The sequence below is a fragment of the Archocentrus centrarchus genome, chromosome 23, assembly GCF_007364275.1.
Source record: "Archocentrus centrarchus isolate MPI-CPG fArcCen1 chromosome 23, fArcCen1, whole genome shotgun sequence".
Lineage (NCBI taxonomy): Eukaryota > Metazoa > Chordata > Actinopteri > Cichliformes > Cichlidae > Archocentrus > Archocentrus centrarchus.
This window is the reverse complement of record NC_044368.1, coordinates 9,229,306-9,249,006: the sequence shown is the minus strand read 5'-3', so window position 1 is coordinate 9,249,006 and position 19,701 is coordinate 9,229,306. Positions and strand designations below refer to the sequence as shown.

General features: G+C 40.1%; 1 protein-coding gene across 1 annotated transcript in view; it reads right to left on the bottom strand.

The window, feature by feature from the left end:
* Positions 1–19,701, bottom strand: part of anks1b (ankyrin repeat and sterile alpha motif domain containing 1B) — a 251,122-nt gene that overhangs the window by 18,473 nt on the left and 212,948 nt on the right. Inside the window, 2 exon segments of the mRNA XM_030720755.1 lie at positions 1,867–2,070; positions 3,494–3,601. Coding sequence (XP_030576615.1) covers positions 1,867–2,070; positions 3,494–3,601 — 312 coding nt within the window.

Sequence of the window (19,701 nt, the reverse complement as noted above, 5' to 3'; positions counted from 1 at the left end):
AAATGGCATCATGGCTTGTGCTGCATATCCCATGTTGACCTGATAAATGTGTGTAAGTTTGTGATATAACAGCTTTCATGACTGAATGTGGACACGCCATCAAAGGGACATGCTTTGGAGAACATCCAAAAGGAAATTAAAGTTGGATGAATTATGCTCGGCTCCTGTGCGTTCTCATGCTTCAGCTCAGCTTAAGACTCTTTGCTACTGCTCCCCGCCTTTTCACTCAGTAAACCGTTCACCTTTTAAAACAAAAGAAAATGCCCAAATCCTACCCTCATACTTCCCGAATGTCTCAGGATAACAAGACTGTTTTTTTTTTTTTCCCCGACTCTTTCTTTTAGAAAAGAAACCAGATGATTTTCGCACATCCTCTGCCAAACACTACATTTCTATGTGTCTGTTCACATCCGACTGGTAGAAAGCTGCTGGACTGCAGAGGTGAGATCTTCTAATCCAATGCAAAAAACTGTTGAATAAACAGCTCAGGGATGAACCTCAAGAAGGAGTCAGCGGTCAGTTCAATGCTAAACGCCACCAGTTTAACTACATTAAGCAGTTTTCTGTTCTGAGAGAGCGGATTAAAAATATTTAGTCAGTAAAAGTTTGTAGTTTTACCACTTTAATGGCCAAATGTGCCTAGAAAGACGTGAGCTACAGTAATTGTTCTCTGGGGGAGAGAACAAAGAGAGAGAAAACAGACGGTGAGGGACGAGCTGGCATGAGAAACATGTGCGCGATAACCAATCATGGAAACATTGTGACAGCCAGAGAACAAGGGTAATGACACAGAATAAGGATGTTTCTTCCTTATAACAGTTATCCTTCTATTCCTGCAGAGATGATTCAACAGAAATTTGTTTCTGGAAAAGAAATGGGGGGGATACACTGTGACACACACACACTTAAAGAGATTCATCAGGGCAACCATAGCGTGTGCTAGTCTGCACTGATGGGCTCTGTGATTCACACGGAGACACCAAAAGACCCCAATCATACTGAATCAAAACACAGCTGCTGCCTCCGATGTAAGCGTGCATGCGTCTGAATCACTGTGCTGTCACTGAGTGAAAGCCATAAAGTTCTAATTTAGGATTTCAGATGAGATCACAAGTGGATGGAAAGATGAGATGTTTATTCTGAAATTTGGAGTAATAAATTGTTAAATCAAGAAGCCATTTTTTTAAACAAACACCTTGTGTATATTTTAGAGAAACAACTTAAGAGAATTTGTTTTAAATAGTATATTATGCCCAATTGCCTTTAAAAGCATGCCAAATTTATAGCATATATTTGGTATTTTTTACTGCTATGTCCAAGCAGCAAGGACTGCTGCTTAGACAGATGGTTTACTGCCAGATTATGAATGATGAATTATGTTAAAATAACCGAGCAGACAGAATATATTTGGCTCACGTCTCTTACTTTAAAGATTGCCCTTTAATTACTAATATTTCACCTGTAATTGAGATATCCTACTGTCCTGATTAGAAAATGCAATACTGCCAGGAAGCTCATTTGTCTCTCGTTGCTGAAAGAAGTAACATACACCTAAAATCAGATTAGTATTTATATTACTGCACTTAAAGGAACACATTTCGGTATGAAAGTACACGTCTTGTAATTTCTTATTAAGAAATGACACGAAACTGTTGGACAACAATAAACCTTATAAGGCTTTGAGACTTATTAGATTAGATTGATTATTACTTTTTGTCTTTTTACAGGACTATCAGAATGCTTATGTATTCAGCCAGCCAGATTTGCATCTAGGATTATGACCATTCATAATACTCTCCTGGAGTCCATCCCTCTCTCCCACTTCCTGTCTCCATTCATCCCTCCATCCTCTCATCCCTTCCTCACCATGCTGACTTGAGCCATCTGTCGCTCCAGCTTGGATCGCGGCACGTCCTCAAAGTAGTTGTCATTGCTGCGCTGCCTGCGCCGGGCGTCCGCCTGCATCATGAGGTGCTGCACGTCCAGAGATCCACCTGGGACCCCTGCTGTGTACGCTGCCTGGCCTACTGACGGGCTGAGCTGGGGAGGAGTGTGGTTTCCCCCGGGCTCCTGGTGCAAAACAGGTGAGGGCAGATCAAAAGGGGTTAAAGGAAGCAAAGGAGGTTTCGTACATCATTTCATAATGTGCTGTATCACTGCTGCAAGTGCAAAAGTAGGGCAAGTCCATGTATTGTGCAATGTCACATTATATTTTTCAGCTACAGTGATTCCTTTCTGCTGCATATTTAAAACTACGTTGCAAAATCGAAGATCAGAGGCACTGTCCTGTTATTAGGAGGTCTCAGTAGATCCATCAGTGTCCTTAATCACAGCAGTGAACTCATGCCTGCTCACTTTAAGTGAAAGCGCTTGCTAAATCCTTAAAGTGGAAAATGATGTTGATTTAAGAGGTTTCCAAACTAGAGTAGAAACTCAAATTCCCAAAAGAATTAGAACTTTTAATGGTGCAATGGACTTACAAAGTAGACAGTCAGTTATTCCTCCTGAGAGGTTCTTCACTTTCAGTTGATTTCATATGAGAAGACTTTTGAAGAAGCTTGTTAATATTTTTTGCCTATAAAAGTTCATGCATTGCATCTCAGTTGTTGTCTAAAGCTTTGTTGTACTTCTTTACCCATTTGCCCATAAAACTGTCTGGCCCTGTTTGTACAGTATTACCGAGTAAATACAGCCCTCTGCTCACACACTGGAAGAAAATCATGTTGCCCTGTATTGAGCCATACAGTATAATCCTGCTTTGCTTTAATTACACATCTTTATAATACCTTTAGGGGATTTTGTGAAATTAGAGCTAAAAATCAGAAGAAATTTCCTTGCTCTAGTTTGCAACTTCTGTCTCTTTCACATGTCTTAAAATGCAGACTTTAAAAAGTGGAATTTTATGAACACTGGTTAGACACATTCAAGCAATGCAGTATCCCATATACACTGCATCTAGCTGAAGCTAACTGCAGCCTTTACGGCTGGTTAAACTTTCATTAAAACAGCCAAACAAATGCCTTGCTCCTGGAAAGTAGCAAGGATTATTATTGTAATATTTTTCAACGTATTTCATGACTCAGCAGTTTACAGGAAGACGTGTTTAGGAACAGTTTTGCAAAATCAACCACATTTCAGCATTGCCTCCAGATTTTCTGGGTTTCTCTGGGCTCGACAAAGCCAAGATATAAGAGCGTAGCCGTGATGGGAGAGGGAAAGCCAATTCATTGTGATTAGCATCCAGGACAAACTAGCAGGGAGGAAACAGCAGTGGGTCAGCCATTTTGTGCCTCTTTGAGAGATTTGGGTAATCATTTGGGTGGTAACAGCAGCAGCAGGGAGGCTAAATCTCCCTCAGAGAAATAGAGAGCCATCTGGGAAGGGAACTACTGTCTTATAGACTCATGATAATTTGAATCCACTTTGGTTTAGATATTGCTCAGGATTGTCATGGGTAATACAGCATACTGTCTGCTTGCAGAGACTCACTCACCCTTAAGGAGATGGCCCGTGGAGGTTTCTGAGGGGTGTCTTCGTGTAGCCGGTCCCCCAATGAGGCCAGAATCCGTTTTCTGTGGCCGATAAGATTGATCTTCAGTACCTGAATAAACACACACACACAAAAATTCATTATAGTAGAGCTGAAATGGTTATTTGATGCACAGAAAAATCATTTAAGTCACTTTTAGCAAAAAATGCTAAACGTTTGCAAGTCTCAACATCTGTCCAAAACATCTGGGTTCTGTGCAGGCATCAATAGCTCTGGGATTTTTACTTCAGCTCTTGCTCCACACCAAGTTTTATAGTGTGTTAAAACAAGAAATGCATCCTCAAAAACGACTCCGCCGGCAAAAAAAAACGATTACTCTCACGGTCATTTGCATAATTTAAAACAACTTTTAGAGAGAGTAAAAGAGTTCAAAGGCTTTTAGACAGAATAATAACACGATTATGCGTGTCTGCAAAAAAAAAAATGCAAAAAGGTAACAGATCATCATGAGCCTAAAATGGAAAATAATACTAGTATTCAGAAAAGGGTTTCACAGAGAAACCATCGGCGAGCACTGCAGAGCACTTAATGGCGTGCTAATGAGTGCATAATGATATAAAATGCCCCTGAGAACATGCATGTCATTATTGTTATTACATAACCAACATGGCTTGGATGGCTTTGTTCAAACTGTACCTTAAATACACTGAATATCAGGTATGTATGAGACTTGTGCATAAAAGACACACTGAAAGACAGAAAGGTGGGGAAAAAAATTAATTGTTCCTTTGCAAAATAGCTTGAGGAAGCAAAGGATCAGGAATCATAACTGAAGCCTGCTCATACATGACTGGTCTATGTTACTCAGACTGGAAATGGACTACAAATGGAAAGCACAAAAAATAAATGTTGGCTCTTGCCCTTCTAGAAATTACATTAATGGTAGAGTAAAACAAAAGAAAAAAAAATCTAAAATTTTATATATGATCTTGGAATTTTAAAAAAGAAATGAGACTGCAAAAGGCATGTCTCACTATAGCCTAATGCCTTTAATATTTATTTATTAGCCCTCGGCCCTTAAAGGACGTGGGACCATAGGCACACCTTTTGTGTTTACATACACCATTTACACATCTGGCCTGAACTTATATAAACTACACAGTTAATAAAACTTCAGAACAGATTGGGTGTTTCCTTGTAATTCTAAAACTAAGCCAAGAAAGCAAATGACTGCATTTTCCAAAATGCCTGTTCTCAGCTAGTACAACTGTACTGTTAATTTGCTGACAGAATTTCAGCTTCTTTAATAAAGTGTTACTGACAGCTGAGAGTGTACTAGGAGAGTTTGCTCTGACAGCAATTAAATGCAAATTCAACAATATGAGATTGTGGCAAGTTTGTAATTGTCTATTGATTTGTTTTTTTTTTTTTCCTCCCCAGGCTCTCATTACACAGTCACAGAGGAAAAAAAAAAAACATGCACTTGGACTCCAATGAAAGCATTCATTCTTTCTCTGGTCACCAGGCGTCCACTGACTGTGCCAGTTACTGGGTTTTCTAAAGAGGCGGCCTGGAACATGGCAGCCTTCTGCAGGGATGTTCTCTTTGCACCTTCTGGCACCATACTTCAGTATGTAACAAACTTCTGCAGGTTTTATAGAGCTGCCTCTGGAGATCTTCTAGTAAATGTATTTATGAGCATGAGAGAATTTGGATGTGTCTTCAGGGCAAAGGGTAGTAATTAGCCTCATTGCGCGGTCTTGCTGTCAGTCTAATGACCTGCCTCTGTTGGAGTCAGCACAACATAAAATCTCTCTCACCAATTACTGCTCCACATCTGTGAAAAAAAGCATAAAAAATACAAAGAAACAACCAAACAGGCGTGTAGGATGCACACAGTTTGTTTCAATGTGAGCGCATACCTAAACAATCAAAGAGAACATAAATAAATAAATAAATCATATTGCTTGCATGGTAAATGGAGTAGATATGCAAACATCTCGTGTATAATTTATCAAGCAAGACCAGAAGTCTTGAGGATTTCTGTGGTAAGTAGGTCTCATAATTTTTATTTTCTTTTCATAAAATAAAGAAATTGGTGGATGTTGTTTAAAAAAAAATACACTGTGGCCAGCAATGGGGTAAACTACACTGGGCTTCACTGCATGTGAAGATGTTTCAATTGTTCAATTTAGATCAATCAAAGGGAAATCTAGAGCAGAGCTGGGACTTGCTGTTAGTGGAACAAATTGGTATATTATGTCCATGTGTGTGGTCAACCAGTTTTATTCAGTCATCTTTCAATCCTCACCAGCATTTTCATGAACACTAGCTGATATTTTATAGTGATACTTCATTCCCTGCCTCAGTCTGTCTTTTAAGCACCGTCTTACTGATTGAAGTGATTTTTGTCATTCCTTTAAAGTGTCCATGATATTAAGTGAAAATAATGTGCCACTCAACTAGCTTAATAATTAATTTAAATAATAAACCTGATTGCAAACATGATGTATTCTAAGCCTTTTAAATGTTGGATATTCTTGTTTTTAGAACTTCTTTTTTAAGACTACAGATGATGATGGAGAAATTCTGGGCAGATATTGATGATTTTTAAAATAAAAAAAAAAAAAACTGATGTAGGGTTTTTAAGACAGATATTCTGATGTTTGGTGATCCATTATTCCAACATATTGGCCAATTCCCCCCGCTCAGATTCCTGAACCATAACAAATCTAAGGGAAATCTGTTTATGTGCAGTTATTTATTTACTGTTTTGCGCTCTGCCCGACTGCTCGGATCAACATTTGTTGCGTTCCAAACACATGTTGCTAACAGAGAAGTTGCGCCATGCCTTCTGGAGGACAAACTAACATCAACATGCATGACATGTCTCAAGGTTGTTTCCTGCCATTTATCAGCCACTATAAATGCCGATACAGTAGATTGGCAAATAATTAATATCGGCCACCAATATTAGCTATTTGCCAATCTCTAATTATTATAAAATAAGAGAGTCATCTTCTTTGTCTTGTAGCTCTTTGCACTGAATATTTAATGAGCCTAAAACTGATGTGATACAGTAAAGAAATACTGGCCCGTTGCATTGGTAAGCTCTACTTATTTGCAGATATCGGCCGATATATTGGTGCATCTCGTCTGTGTGACTTGTTCCCACTGAATGCATTATGCAGACTCACAAAGTTATGTCTTAATTGTCATAATTCTAACACTTCAAAACTATTCACACTGAATGCATCACGTCAAGTTGTCTCCATGTATTATCTTTTAATTTGATATCCTTTCTTGGACTCTTGGTCGACTGACCAACTATTGTGTCGTACATTTAGATTCAGTACAGAGCTGCTGATGTCATGTTACATTAAACACCACTTGCCAATTTTTTTAATGGCTATTTACCAACGATAAGGACAGTTGCAATTTGACCTCCCTTCCAAACAGGACAAGTCGTTCATTGTGATGTTCAGACGCTGTGATTGTTAGAGCCCAAGGGACTGGAGTAAGTTTTAATTTTCCCATAATTTTACATGAAGAAAGATACATTCAATGGGATGTGTCATCATTCTGCAGTGGTAGTCATGTTTGCTGCTTATCCTTGACTTATGTAATAATAAAAGTTGATACATAAAAATGATAACTCTGTAGTGTAAAAAAAAATGACCTATATGATATTTTTCCTACTATATAGAAAAATTTATGAAATATTTAATGTCCCGCCGAGCTCCTGAGGGGCACAGCCCTCACATTGCTGTCTCAAACACAAACGCACACATTCCCCATAAAGAGCACAATAATTGCCTTGCATGGTGCCAATCTGTGTGTGTGTTACACTTTGCCTTATGCAACAGCATCTACTTCAAATACAGTAGAAGCCTCAACCTCGGCCTGAAGTTCAGCTGTCACCATAGCAACACGGAGCTGCAGCAGCAGCAGTCGCCTACTCATACTCATCCATAAAAGATAGATAAATAAATAAAATACACATGCACGTGGATGTGGATGCGTACTCACACACAAAGAGCCCAAACAGCTGTTTTAGAGCTGTTGGGGAAGAAGATTATATTGTTATCCCTGAATGGATGTGAATTTAAATGCAACCCAGCCATTATTGTTAAAACACACACTCACTCTCTTCCTGATGCTTGACTGCAATACCAGCCCATTTGCATTTTAATTATATTCATAGCAGGTGTACACACACACACACACACACACACACACACACACACACACACACACACACACACACACACACACACACACACACACAAGTGCTGAGCTACCACAGCATACATTCCTCTGTACCCCCTTCCTTCACCGCCGTCTTTTGCTACCACGCCAGATTACGCATGCACTTAAGCACAATTCTATTCAAATCAACTGAGACAGAGCTCAGATGATATAATCTTGAAAAGGGAAGGTTTGTACATTCTGTTCCAACAGCAAACCAACACATTGACAGGTGGAGGGAAAAAAAAGGAAAGAAAAAAAAATTGCTCAACAGATTTAGACAGCATTTCTGTCAGTGCAGGTGCAGCAAACATTTGATTGATGCTGACCGCAGAATAAATCTGGCATTGTTCTCTATTTTATCACTGTGAGCAGATATCATTAAAAGACCCAAACTCACAATGTCTCAAACATTTTCCTTGGGTGGTTCTCCTGTATTATTTGTGATTTATACTCCTGCATTTGCCAGCATTTATACTTGTGCATGGTTGTTCTATTGCACTGCAATGGACAATTACAGCACAGATTTAATAGAGAAACATAAAACTCACTTTATTTCCCCCACAATGCTTCTTTTATTTATTTTTTTCCTCCCCACAATTTCTCCCTCCCATGACCATAAAGGAAGACGGGTGGTGCCCGCATACACCACTTGTCAATATCACTAACTAGTATTAACATTTCTGAATAGTCAGGGCAGCAGTGTTTACATGTATAGCTGAATAACTGCACATATCTCTAGCAAATGGTAAACATCAATGAATCTTGCACATCCATGACTGTACTGTCAGTTGTTGAGTAGTGGTAGGTACTAACTAGAGACGAACTGATTGGCCAGCCAGTCTCTCATATTACCGATTACGTGCCGGTCCGTTTCATGTATGTGCAACTTGCGGACAGCGGCGCAGGCAAATAGTCACGCTGCATTGTTAGAGGATCAAAGCAGTTATGAGGAAAATTATGGGGACAAGAAAAAGGGAGAAGGGTCGGTGTCTTGTTAAATGAAGTTATATTCGAAGCTGATGTCAGTACCTGACATTTGTTTTGTTATATAAATTATTTTTGTTCTTTGTATGCCGTCAGTTACTGTTCTTAGAAAGAAAATTGGTATCAGCAGATCCCACTTAGAGAAAATTCGGAATTTGGAATTGGCCAAGGAAACTGTAATCAGTGTACCTCAAGTATCAACCACTATAAACTTGAAACATCCCATAAAACTTGCAGTTTAGCCATTACAAATTTTCCTCACCAAAGCTGCACAGATCTTTTTTGCTTGACAGTTTTCGTCCTACAGTAGCAACAAATCAACATTAGTAACTGTATCCACTTCAACTGTCTGTGATCAGAGGAACATCAGTGTATTTTATCTTGTGATATGAGCCAGAAGGGTTAGTAACATGTATATAAGTTAAAGCACAGTTAATGTTCACTTACAGTAAGAAGCTGTTTGGAAGTGGTGTTAGTCAGATATTAACAGAGGGTCTTGATTTCAGAACTTTGCTGTTATGTTTGCGCCTTCTGTGTGTGCCGATCAATGCACTAATCCTGTTAGCAGTCCAGTTAGCCCGGATTGAACGCGCTCGATTAACGGATTAGGCGACACACATACGGTTAACAGAGCCACACTTTCTCACAGCCGTCTACGCTCTGTGGCCTGTTCCCTGCTACATCTTCCTAGCTCCATCTTTAGTCCAGCAATCAAATAATAATGTTTTTATTTGCAAATTTAAACATTTCTGGAAACCGTTCCACCTTTCTCACTATCATCACAACTGGAAAAAAGTGTGACGTGGGAAGGAAAGACAATGTTTTTAACATCTTCCAGTGCTGGAAAGACCTCATGTTATTGGGGAGGATGAGAGACAGAAGATGTGAGAGGATGTGAGCACAAAGCCACATCAAGATAAGAGACTGCGGTAGCACTACACAAAGCTGTGCAATGCCATTAGACGTAGCAGTGTCTTGACCAATGTGAAGGACAATTTTTTATGACAACCTTGACAGTGATCATTCAATTTTTCTTCCTATTATTTCAAATGGCGATAGAAGGATACAGGCTGGACTGACAGTGTGTGAGATACACACTCATCTATAAACCAGTGATTGTTAAGAGAGACAGCCCATGTGGGTGATGACAGGTATGTCATACAAAGGTTTTCAGTGAACTCACGTGATTGCAATGTGAAACCTATACAGTGTAACAAAATCTGAACCACAGTTTAGTTTTTCAAGTTTAAAAGCTGCCCTTAAAAATCCATCTTTAGGGTCATTAAAAACCAACAACAAATTGATCTCCTTAGAGAACAAGAATGATAACCGCTGTGACAAAATAAGATATTTTGAAAGAAACCAGAGACAATAAAAAGGAAAAAGTCAGCAATCATGGGCATTCACAGCGACCTCTCTCATTCAGGACACTGGAGACAAAAAGGCTTTTCTGTGAGTCTTACTGGAGGGGAGGTTGGAAGCTGGTTGGCTCACTGGAGCATGAAACCCAGCGAGGGAACCAACAGACCAGTCCCTGTCTGTGCTCAAGCTAGCACATAGTTTTAATGACAGAGAGGGAAGAGTGTAAAAATTCTTTTATCACTCTCTTTGCTCCTTTTTAATCTACATTGATTCGACTAACAATCCTTTTCATTGCCCTCATGTTCTTCATCCTTACCGCTCCCTTCACTCGCCCATGTTCCCTTGACCTGAAATTAACTCTCCTCGTCTGCTCTCCTGTCTTGTTTCCTACAGTCTTTGTCCTCATTTTCACTCTGCTGTCCTCTTATTTAGACGATAGGGGAAAACACACAGTCAGAGAGGATAAGTAGTGTGTCGGGCTAATAAAAGAGTTAATTGAACTTCTTCAGTTTTGCCATGGCAACTGCATTTGATTGGTCCATCTTGGTTTGTTATTACCTGGCATGTGCATCCACCTTCTCCAAGCTCCCTCATGTCAATATGACCCATCACCCACCCCTGCAGATTTTTAAGGTTGTGACCTCTGTCATATCCACAGACTCATGCAGGCCTCAGGCGTTGTCTGCTAATAGCACGACTGGGGGTTGAAGAATCTTCCATCGACTTTTTGCAGATCAAAAAACCACTGGCCAAAGCTTACTTAAACTGCAGCAGTCAAAATGCATTACAGGCCAAGTAAGCAGTAATATTGATCAGTAAATGTCTCATGCCTGTCTGAAAGACATTTTTTGGGGGGGGGGTTTATAATCTACAATACAGATTTTTGCACATGTTTATTCTTTAAATGCTGATTCTGACTTTTTCTTAATATTTAGCAAACCTGTTAGCGATTTCCATAATGCCTTTAGAGTCTGGATGAGAGAAAGGTGTTTAGCTGTCTGTCAAAACATGCACAGTATGGTGTATTTAAAGCAACACAGGGCTTTGTGCCTAATTATTTCTTGCCTCGGAGCAGTTGCCAGCATTTCTAAAGTCCTGGCTGAGAAGTGTGTATAATGGTTTGTGGAAGAAATATAAATTGAGGAGTTAAGAGTCATATAAACACCTGCCAAAGTGTAGATCATTCTTAAATAGGTGGCTCCAAGAACACATTTTGATGATGGCATCATTACAATTTTCAGACACACACACACACACACACACACACACACACACACACACACACACACACACACACACACACACACACACACACTTGAAAACAATACTAGCCACTCTGTCGCCTCCATGAAGCAATCAATAAATGCTGTAATAGAAGAGCATTAATGTAACATAGATAATCTGCACAGTACTGAGATTGTGCAACAATTCTTTCCTCATTTTTGCTCCAATCACTGACATTTTTTCTGACCCTGAATACTTAATCACAGCCAGCTGTCTTCATCTCCCTTGTCCTCTCTTTGCTCCATCTTTCACTTAATTTGTTGTTTCGAGGTGGAGCTTTTCTGCAGTGTTGATTTGCCTGGAGCCCCGGGCCATTAAAACACACATGCTTAAGACAATCATACCCATACTTAATGTAATCTAAATGAGCAAACAAATAAATGAATAAAAGGCAAAATTGCACCACCTTTTGTGTTGGGTCGGTGGGATGAAGCGGGGAGGGAAACTAGAGCCCACTGGTTGCCTAGTAACCAGTTAGGAGTGATGTGTTGAGGTTGATGTCCAACCAAGACCAATAGGACATTTCAGTTGTTTCAGTGCTGACAGAAGAGGCAGCCAATGAGAGAGGGCCGTTAATAAGCCTGCCTACATGGAGACAGCTATATCTCCATTAATAGCATGAGAACTGTAACTATGACTGGAAGCTCAGACTCTGTGTGTGTGTGTGTGTGTGTGTGTGTGTGTGTGTGTGTGTGTGTGTGTGTGTGTGTGTGTGTGTGTGTCAGAGCCAAATGCTGCAGGATCAAGGCTGAAACAAGATCTCTCAAATCTTGTTTCTGCAGGCATACTTGTACACACACACATTCTTTACCACACACAGAGGCTCATGAATTGAATTCCCAATAAGATGGGAGAGGAAATGGTGGATGATATTTTTCTGGGTTAATAAATACTTCAAAGCCCCAAGATGGAAGCAATTTTCACACTGCAGAGAAGCACAAGCTCTCCTAAGGCACCAAGCTGTGCACATGCCTGTGTATTTGTGAGTGTACAATACTATCTGGGGGGGGGGGCTTCTCTTTCATGCACACAAACACACTTTCTGAATAGATGTAACTTACATTACAACGAAACACAATGATCCATCACTTAAAATATTAAATTTGGGTCTTGTGTTTTAGGTGTTTGGCTAATATTGTCTTAAATATTACAATGGACATGAGCAATCCAAGCCTGCATAGGCTGAAAATTCACTCTGCACCATTCATGGATTGACTCACTGGATCCAGATTAGTTTGATATTTTCTTGAGAACACAAAGACAGCATCTGACTCACGCAATGGTACAGAATCCTTACACAAACTCTTATATCCCTAAATGGATTGACTCTAAAGGTTAATACTGCAACATCTAGGCTGGGCCAAGCCCCAGCCTAGATGTTGCAGTATTAACCAAAATTGTCATGCAAATCCATCTGTAACTTCTTGAGTAATCCAGCTAAGAAAAATCAAACGGAAATGAACAACATAGCTTCCTCTTACAGTAAATGCTTGTAAGACTCGTTTCACATCATTCTATCAGGTTTCTGACATGAGGCTGAAACAGCATCAGAGAGCACCCAGTTAGGTGGCACATTGTTGTTCTATACGTTACAGATGTAGTGACTGGATATAACAGCTGCTTGTAGTCAGAGTCAGTAAAGTGTGAAACGTACAGTACATGCACTATTTGGGGCGGGAAATGATACACACACAAGATGAGGTTAATAGGATGCATGTACATGTAGCAGCCATATGTGCATCTGTGGGCTCTCTGCTGAGTGACAGGATGGGACCCTGCTGTGCCCTCTGTCCTGGCTCTCTGTGACGGCTGGGAAAACTTTACAAAATAAATAAACTGTTTTCAATCTACAGTCTTGCGCCAGGACTTGTTAATTAATCTCCCTAAATCTGATTCTTGTCCAGTATAAAGTCATCAACTACATAAGCAGGAACTGATGTATCAGCAACATCCCTCCAAATAAAGAATTTAAGGTGGACAAACTGTAAGTTAAACTTGACTGCAAATCTTTTGTTAATGCATGTACAGAGAGAGACCAAAAGCAAAGTGAGATGGCGTGATCTTTTGACACACGTATACAGTCGTTTAAAGCCTTTAAGTCTTAGCCTTTTAAACTGAAGATGAAGACAAAAGGTTGGGATATAAATAATTTACCTAAGGAAATAGTGGTCTGCCAGAGGCTCCCGTTTGTGACCCAATTAAATAAGATGTCAACAACTTAAAGATATACCTGGACAAAAGGGTGTGAAATAGAAGGGTTAATGATCTGAGTCGTTCACTAATGAAATGGCATAAAATAATTTGCGCTCTTGCAAACACCAGGGCGTAACTAAAGTGATATTAAGCTTAAAAACATTTGTATCAGCATGGATAAAAAGTCTTTGTCTGTGGAATGTCTTTCGCATCATTCATCATGCTGTGGTTTCTCTGAGCTGCATACTGACTAATGCCCGTCACTGACAGGGAATCTATTGCAATCACTTGCTGTGGTGACGATTTGATGAACAGAAGGCGAAGCTGGGTTTTGATAGATCGGCCAGCATCTGAGATAAACAACATCAAGCAGACATTCCAACTCAATTTTTGTGTCTATCCGGTCTCCGGCTCTCAAACAGCTGGGCAAAGAAAAAGTACTTTTCTTTCTGTCCACCTGCTGAGACCTGTTTCATTCTTTCCTCTGCTTCCCCCCCCCAAAAAAAAGTTCCTCATTTACTATCCTACACAGTCTCGTACTTACTTTTTTCTTGTTTGCCTGCCTGCTTTTTGGAAAAAAAGTTCATACAAGCTCGAAAATATTAATTGGCTATTTGAAGCTGGCAGTGGATTCAGGGCAGCTGAAGTGAGGGTAAAAATAATGGCTGCTCCATAATAGATGGGTCTTAAAAGCTTTGATTAAAACTGTCGAAAACAGTCATCATTTGACAAGCAAGCTTAGCCGCCCCCCCGTTGCTAATAAATGTTTACAGTTTATCTCATACATAATGATCATCGGTTGAATACGATCACTGTGCAGCCAGTCAGCTGTGCAAACCAACCTTAAAGCCTTAAAATATCTCTCTTTTAAGCTACTACATTCCTTCTCAGTCCTGTCCCAGATTTCACTTCTCTTGCCATTTTCTAGGAGTATGTTAGTGCATGCAAATAAGGATAGGACATAAATTAGGGCAGCAGCTGAATTGGAGTGTATTTAAATGTAGTGGCTGATCTGGTAGACTGCGATTTGTGTGTTTTCTGAGATTCAGACTTTATGTCTGAGCAAGTCTTTTGACAAGTACAGCTACTGTAGGTCCACTCTCTGAATGATGCATGATCTATGATTAAAAAACTAAATACACCATACAGACACGTACAGAAGTCACACAAATTCCTCTCCATATGAGCACCCTATTATGCAACTGAAGAGGTAGCTGAAGTTGATTATCCACAAATAATATAAAAGCATAAATTCGTCATCACTGGCTGTATTTGTAAAACTTGTGGACAGAGACCTAGTGGCTATTTAATCAAAGCACAATCGGTGCTTCAAGTGCTATAACATGAGGTCAGACTCGTACTCTAGATCCACAAAAACATTAACTCCAACACCTGTGTGTGCGCACACAGTTACACAGCCAATAAATTAGCCCAGTCAGCAGTGTTGTTTGAGCGCCGTGGACCCATTTCATGTGTTGTAATCATCTCTGAGCACGGAAAAAAAAAATAACAGCAAGCAAAGAACAGAAGTAGCTTTCCTTTTATCATCACCCATTCCCCATCCTGTCTCAAAGCAAGCTCACCTATGTCTCCACAGGACGTGACTCATTCCAAAGCTTGAGGAGTAATCTTCACTTCTCCTGCTGTGAATTCTTTTCTCACTCGTGTCTCTTGAGCTGTTTACTGTTGCTTTGTTGCTGACCAGGACAAGTCGAATTTTTTTTTTTTCCCTTCTGCCTCTCTCCTTTCTTTATCCACGCTTTCCTCCTCGCCTCCTCACCACCAGCTTTTGTCTCCCTTTCTCTCACTTTCTCTGCAGATTTCCAGCGCCCAAAAACTCCTCCTCCTTCAGCTTGCGGCAGCCAGACTACATCTCCTACATGTCTCTGCCTGAGCTCTCCCTTTCTCTCTCTCTCTCTCTACACACTCCCTCTCCCTGCACTCTCTCGCTTTCTACCCAGTTTACATTCACCCTCCTCCTCCTCGCTATCTCATCACTATGGAGACACTGAGCCTGTACCAAGACAAGCTCGTGCTCGCAAGGAGTCTAAGTTTATGTGTTTGTGTGCTGCGTGAGTTGAAAGAGTTCAGGAATGATGTAAATATTTTAAAAAACTAATTGAATACATATTGTTAATAAGGAAGGAAGGAGCCACACAGAACCTCCATGGTGTAACAAATTCAGAATAGTTGCAGTTTGACCCAAAACACCTCAAACTCCTTTAAATGTGCACTTCTTTGTATATAAGGTCTAAAGCAGTTGTAAACCTATTACACTGATAACTGACTAGAACATCAGAATGCATGGAAAGGCAAGAGTGTAAGTATTAACACAAATGGAGGATTTAAAAAAATACAAAAGATGGAAGATCTCACTTTTACTTGATGCAAAGACGTATTTTACAACGTATCAGTTCAGCTCGGACCGTTTGATGCCAGTCTGACCTTTCTGGTTGGTTGGACTTAATGCTGTCAACATTTAAACTAAGTGAGCCCTCTCACACACCAAAAATAAAGCTTCCACTCCAGCTCTTTCATTTTCGTCTCTGGTTGCAACTCTAGACAAGTTTAGACATTGACAGGAAATAGCTGAGAGCGCAGAAAATTCCCATGTATCTGATCATTATTACGCTCTTGCAGTTTTCCTTTAGGCCTTGCATACTTTAGAGAAATGGCATCACTGAGCAGGGTTTCGTAATATGAAAATATTTGGTATGTACCAAGTAATATGACTCACCTTCTCTTACAGGGTAATCCACAAACCGACTAAAGGTCAGAAGGACAACACTAGTCCATGTTGTTACTTTATATATTAAGCATGTGTTTATGTTTGTATTAAAGTGGCACATAAATGAAATCTAACCTACAAAGCTTGACGTCATTCTATCTATTTCTGTCTTTCCAAAGGTCTGCTTATGTAATCCAGGGGGTATAAACCAAATAGAGTGCATGAGCCCCTCACACTGGCTTCTCTCTCAGGAAACACCAACAACCATCCAGACAGTATAAAATATGGACGAGGCTTCTAGTTCATACCTCTTAAACCTTAGAGGGCTGTGGTACTGGTTTTTCCCTCAGCATATAATTGAAGACGGGAATAGATAAAGCTAATCAACTTACTGGTTTCATTAACCACAACATTGGGAGAGGTAATTAGTAATGAGGGACTAAATTTAATCTTGGTTTTATATAGACTAAAGAAAAAACAAAAACACAGCTCCTCATCAAAAACCCAAAGAGTGGTAAACTCATCCCTGTTTTTACTAAAAGAATTAACAAGTGAAGCTGTTTCCTGTGAAGAAGTAGTAGACCAGGAGATGCAGCGCTACAACAGAGCTACCAACCGGTTCATGGGCCACTGAGGGGGTCACACATATTCTCTCCTGACACCTCCTACACGATCTGCAGAACGGTGAGCACTACGACAGGAAGTAAAAAAAAAAAAAAAAAAACTCCAAATGAGAGAGTGATAGCAGCAGCAAGCAGGGACGGTGAAGTACACTGCAGTCCTGAGGCAAATCTGCCCACACAAAAATTAACACCAGCTACTACTAACTCCCTTTTCACACATACTGTATCCCTGAACATTTCAGCAAGCCAGACACAAATATACATGAAAAACAAATGTTCTTCACAGGCTGCAGACGTGAATTTCGGTGCAAGAACTTGTGAATAGGTGAACTACATACAAGCGTGTATGTGGCACTCGCTTGATGCTCGCGTGTCTGTGTAGGTTCTAGTTTATGAAGTATATGATCCGGCAGTGTCTAACGAAGGCAGGAACCATCTGGTGTTGGGATGTGAGACAATCTGTCCATTTGGAGAGGTGACAAAGAAGGTGACAAGCGCAGAATAACAACACACACACACAAACTATTTAGAACAGTGTCAGAAAAAAAAAGCAACCCAGCACACTTACACACACACACAAACATATTTCATTTCATTTATAACAAGTTCGCAGTCTCTATGGTAACTAGTAGCCATCTTCTACAAGCTGTAGAAGAAAAGCTGAACTCTCCTGACTCTCCTCAATTTATTTTAGACCCTTCATGCAGTTCACACACACTTAGTCACTTTAAGGTTCTCAGAAAACATTCCCAGCATATTGGGTGTACACTTACTGAAATTACATGTTGCAAAAACTGAGGAAAATGCAGGGACAAGTCCAGCCCAGTGGGTGAATCACACACACCTATACACCCCCACACACACACACCTACACGATATGAGCACACACCAACAGGCCTTCACATGCAAGAGACTAGCACGAAGAGGGGAAAGCTTCTCCTTTGTGCTGTGCATTACATGACGATATACCATGAAATAATGGAAATTAATTCAGAGAGATGTTACAGGATCTTCCTCTATCTAGTTAGTGGTAGCTAACCTAGGAGTGAAGAGATGATAAACAAGCGCAATTTGAGTGTTTCCATTCACCTCATTTCACTACAGGGGGAAATAAGGTAGATTTTACTGGAAGGTAAAATTGCGAACACATTAGTGCCATCTTCAGAGTACTGAGGCCCAGTCAAAACAATGTAGCTGCTTATCAAGCACCCATCTTTTATATAATTTAGCAGCTGTGGATGTGAGGGACGTTGACTACTGGAAGTTAAATGCATTCTGTAGAAGTTTATGTCCAGTTTGTTCAAAGTCTGCTTCATAAAGTTGTGATTTTTAGTCCCAGTTCTTATAATTTTGGTACTAGTAATGCTGCTTTGGCTTCAGCTGAAACCTCCTGGAGGTACGCAGGAAGGAAAAAAAAAAAAGAGAGAAAACTAAACCCAGGACTGCATTCTTCTTACATGTATAGCCTACAGTCAGTTTATAAAACATGAGACTTTTTAACAATTAGATTTTATAAAGTCATAAAAATGTCATACATATTGATATACTATAACTAATCTGTAATGAATAATATGTAGGACATTGTGCTTTCCCTATGTTGAAGATTTTATATAGATTACTGCCACTGTGATTATGTTATCTGTAATTTAGGCTTACCACTATATTGGAATATAACTCTTTGGTTGAACTGTCTTCGTTGAACCTAAGGCTGTGAGTATGCGTGCATTTACCAAAAATCTTCACAGATTAGAAACTTCTGTTTTATAAATCCATGACCAGAACTACTGTTTGACTATTTCCTTACCACCAATTTCAGTCTGATTACTTGATCTCAACTTTAACATATCGTAACGGGAAGATGCACTAACATGTATACAATGGTAGCTCGACGACAAACAATCCTTTCATACCCAGAAGACCTTAAAAGAATCTGCTTTCCATACTCTCTGAACATCAATCAGACACATTTTAGGAACAATACGCAGGTACGCTACACTTGTACACACATGCAGCCACCTTCCCCTGATATCGGGAGCCACTCATCCAGAAAACATTAAGGGAATCGTTCCTTAAGGACCAGAAACTATCTGCACTCCACTGCCGTGAATGTGGCTTTCCAAAATGAAATCCATTTCTAATTGCCTCGCTGTGGGCTCTCAGAGGACTCCCTTTAAATGAGAGCAATTTGGGGCCTTGATGCAGTTGTTTTGCACTCTCTTTCACCTCAAGATGAGGTGTGATTCCAGCGAGAGGCTGCAGCACCACCGTGTGGATTTTGAAAGGATGTGCCTGTACTGTATCTCGCTTCACTGCGGGGAAATGAACATGCAAATCAGGGTAGCCATTTATCACCAGGTAAAACAGATAAGTTATCAACACAGTCATTTTGTTTTTTTACTGACATTTTCTCTACCCACCCTGGTTGCAAATTTTTCCTTGTGTTGTGGCGCCTCTTGTTAAGACATTTTAGAGCTCTCCCAGACTGAAACAGAGCGATCAAGACTTTTTCTACAAGCATAATTTGATGAGCCTGACTCGACTGATGTTGCAGCTGCACAAAGAGGCTTTTGAAAGTTAGATTAGATGCAGCTAAACAAGCCTTTCTCACAGCCTGGAAAGCATAAATTGTTTTTAGACGGCAGACAGATTTTACCAGGAGACTTGTGTTATTAAAAGCAGGATGATAGAGTTAAACAGTGCACTCCTGAGTGTCTGACATAGCCCTCATTGCTTCAGATGTGGGTGGGGGGAGGGGGGTCAAGGGTGCAAAGCAGCTTAAATGGCAG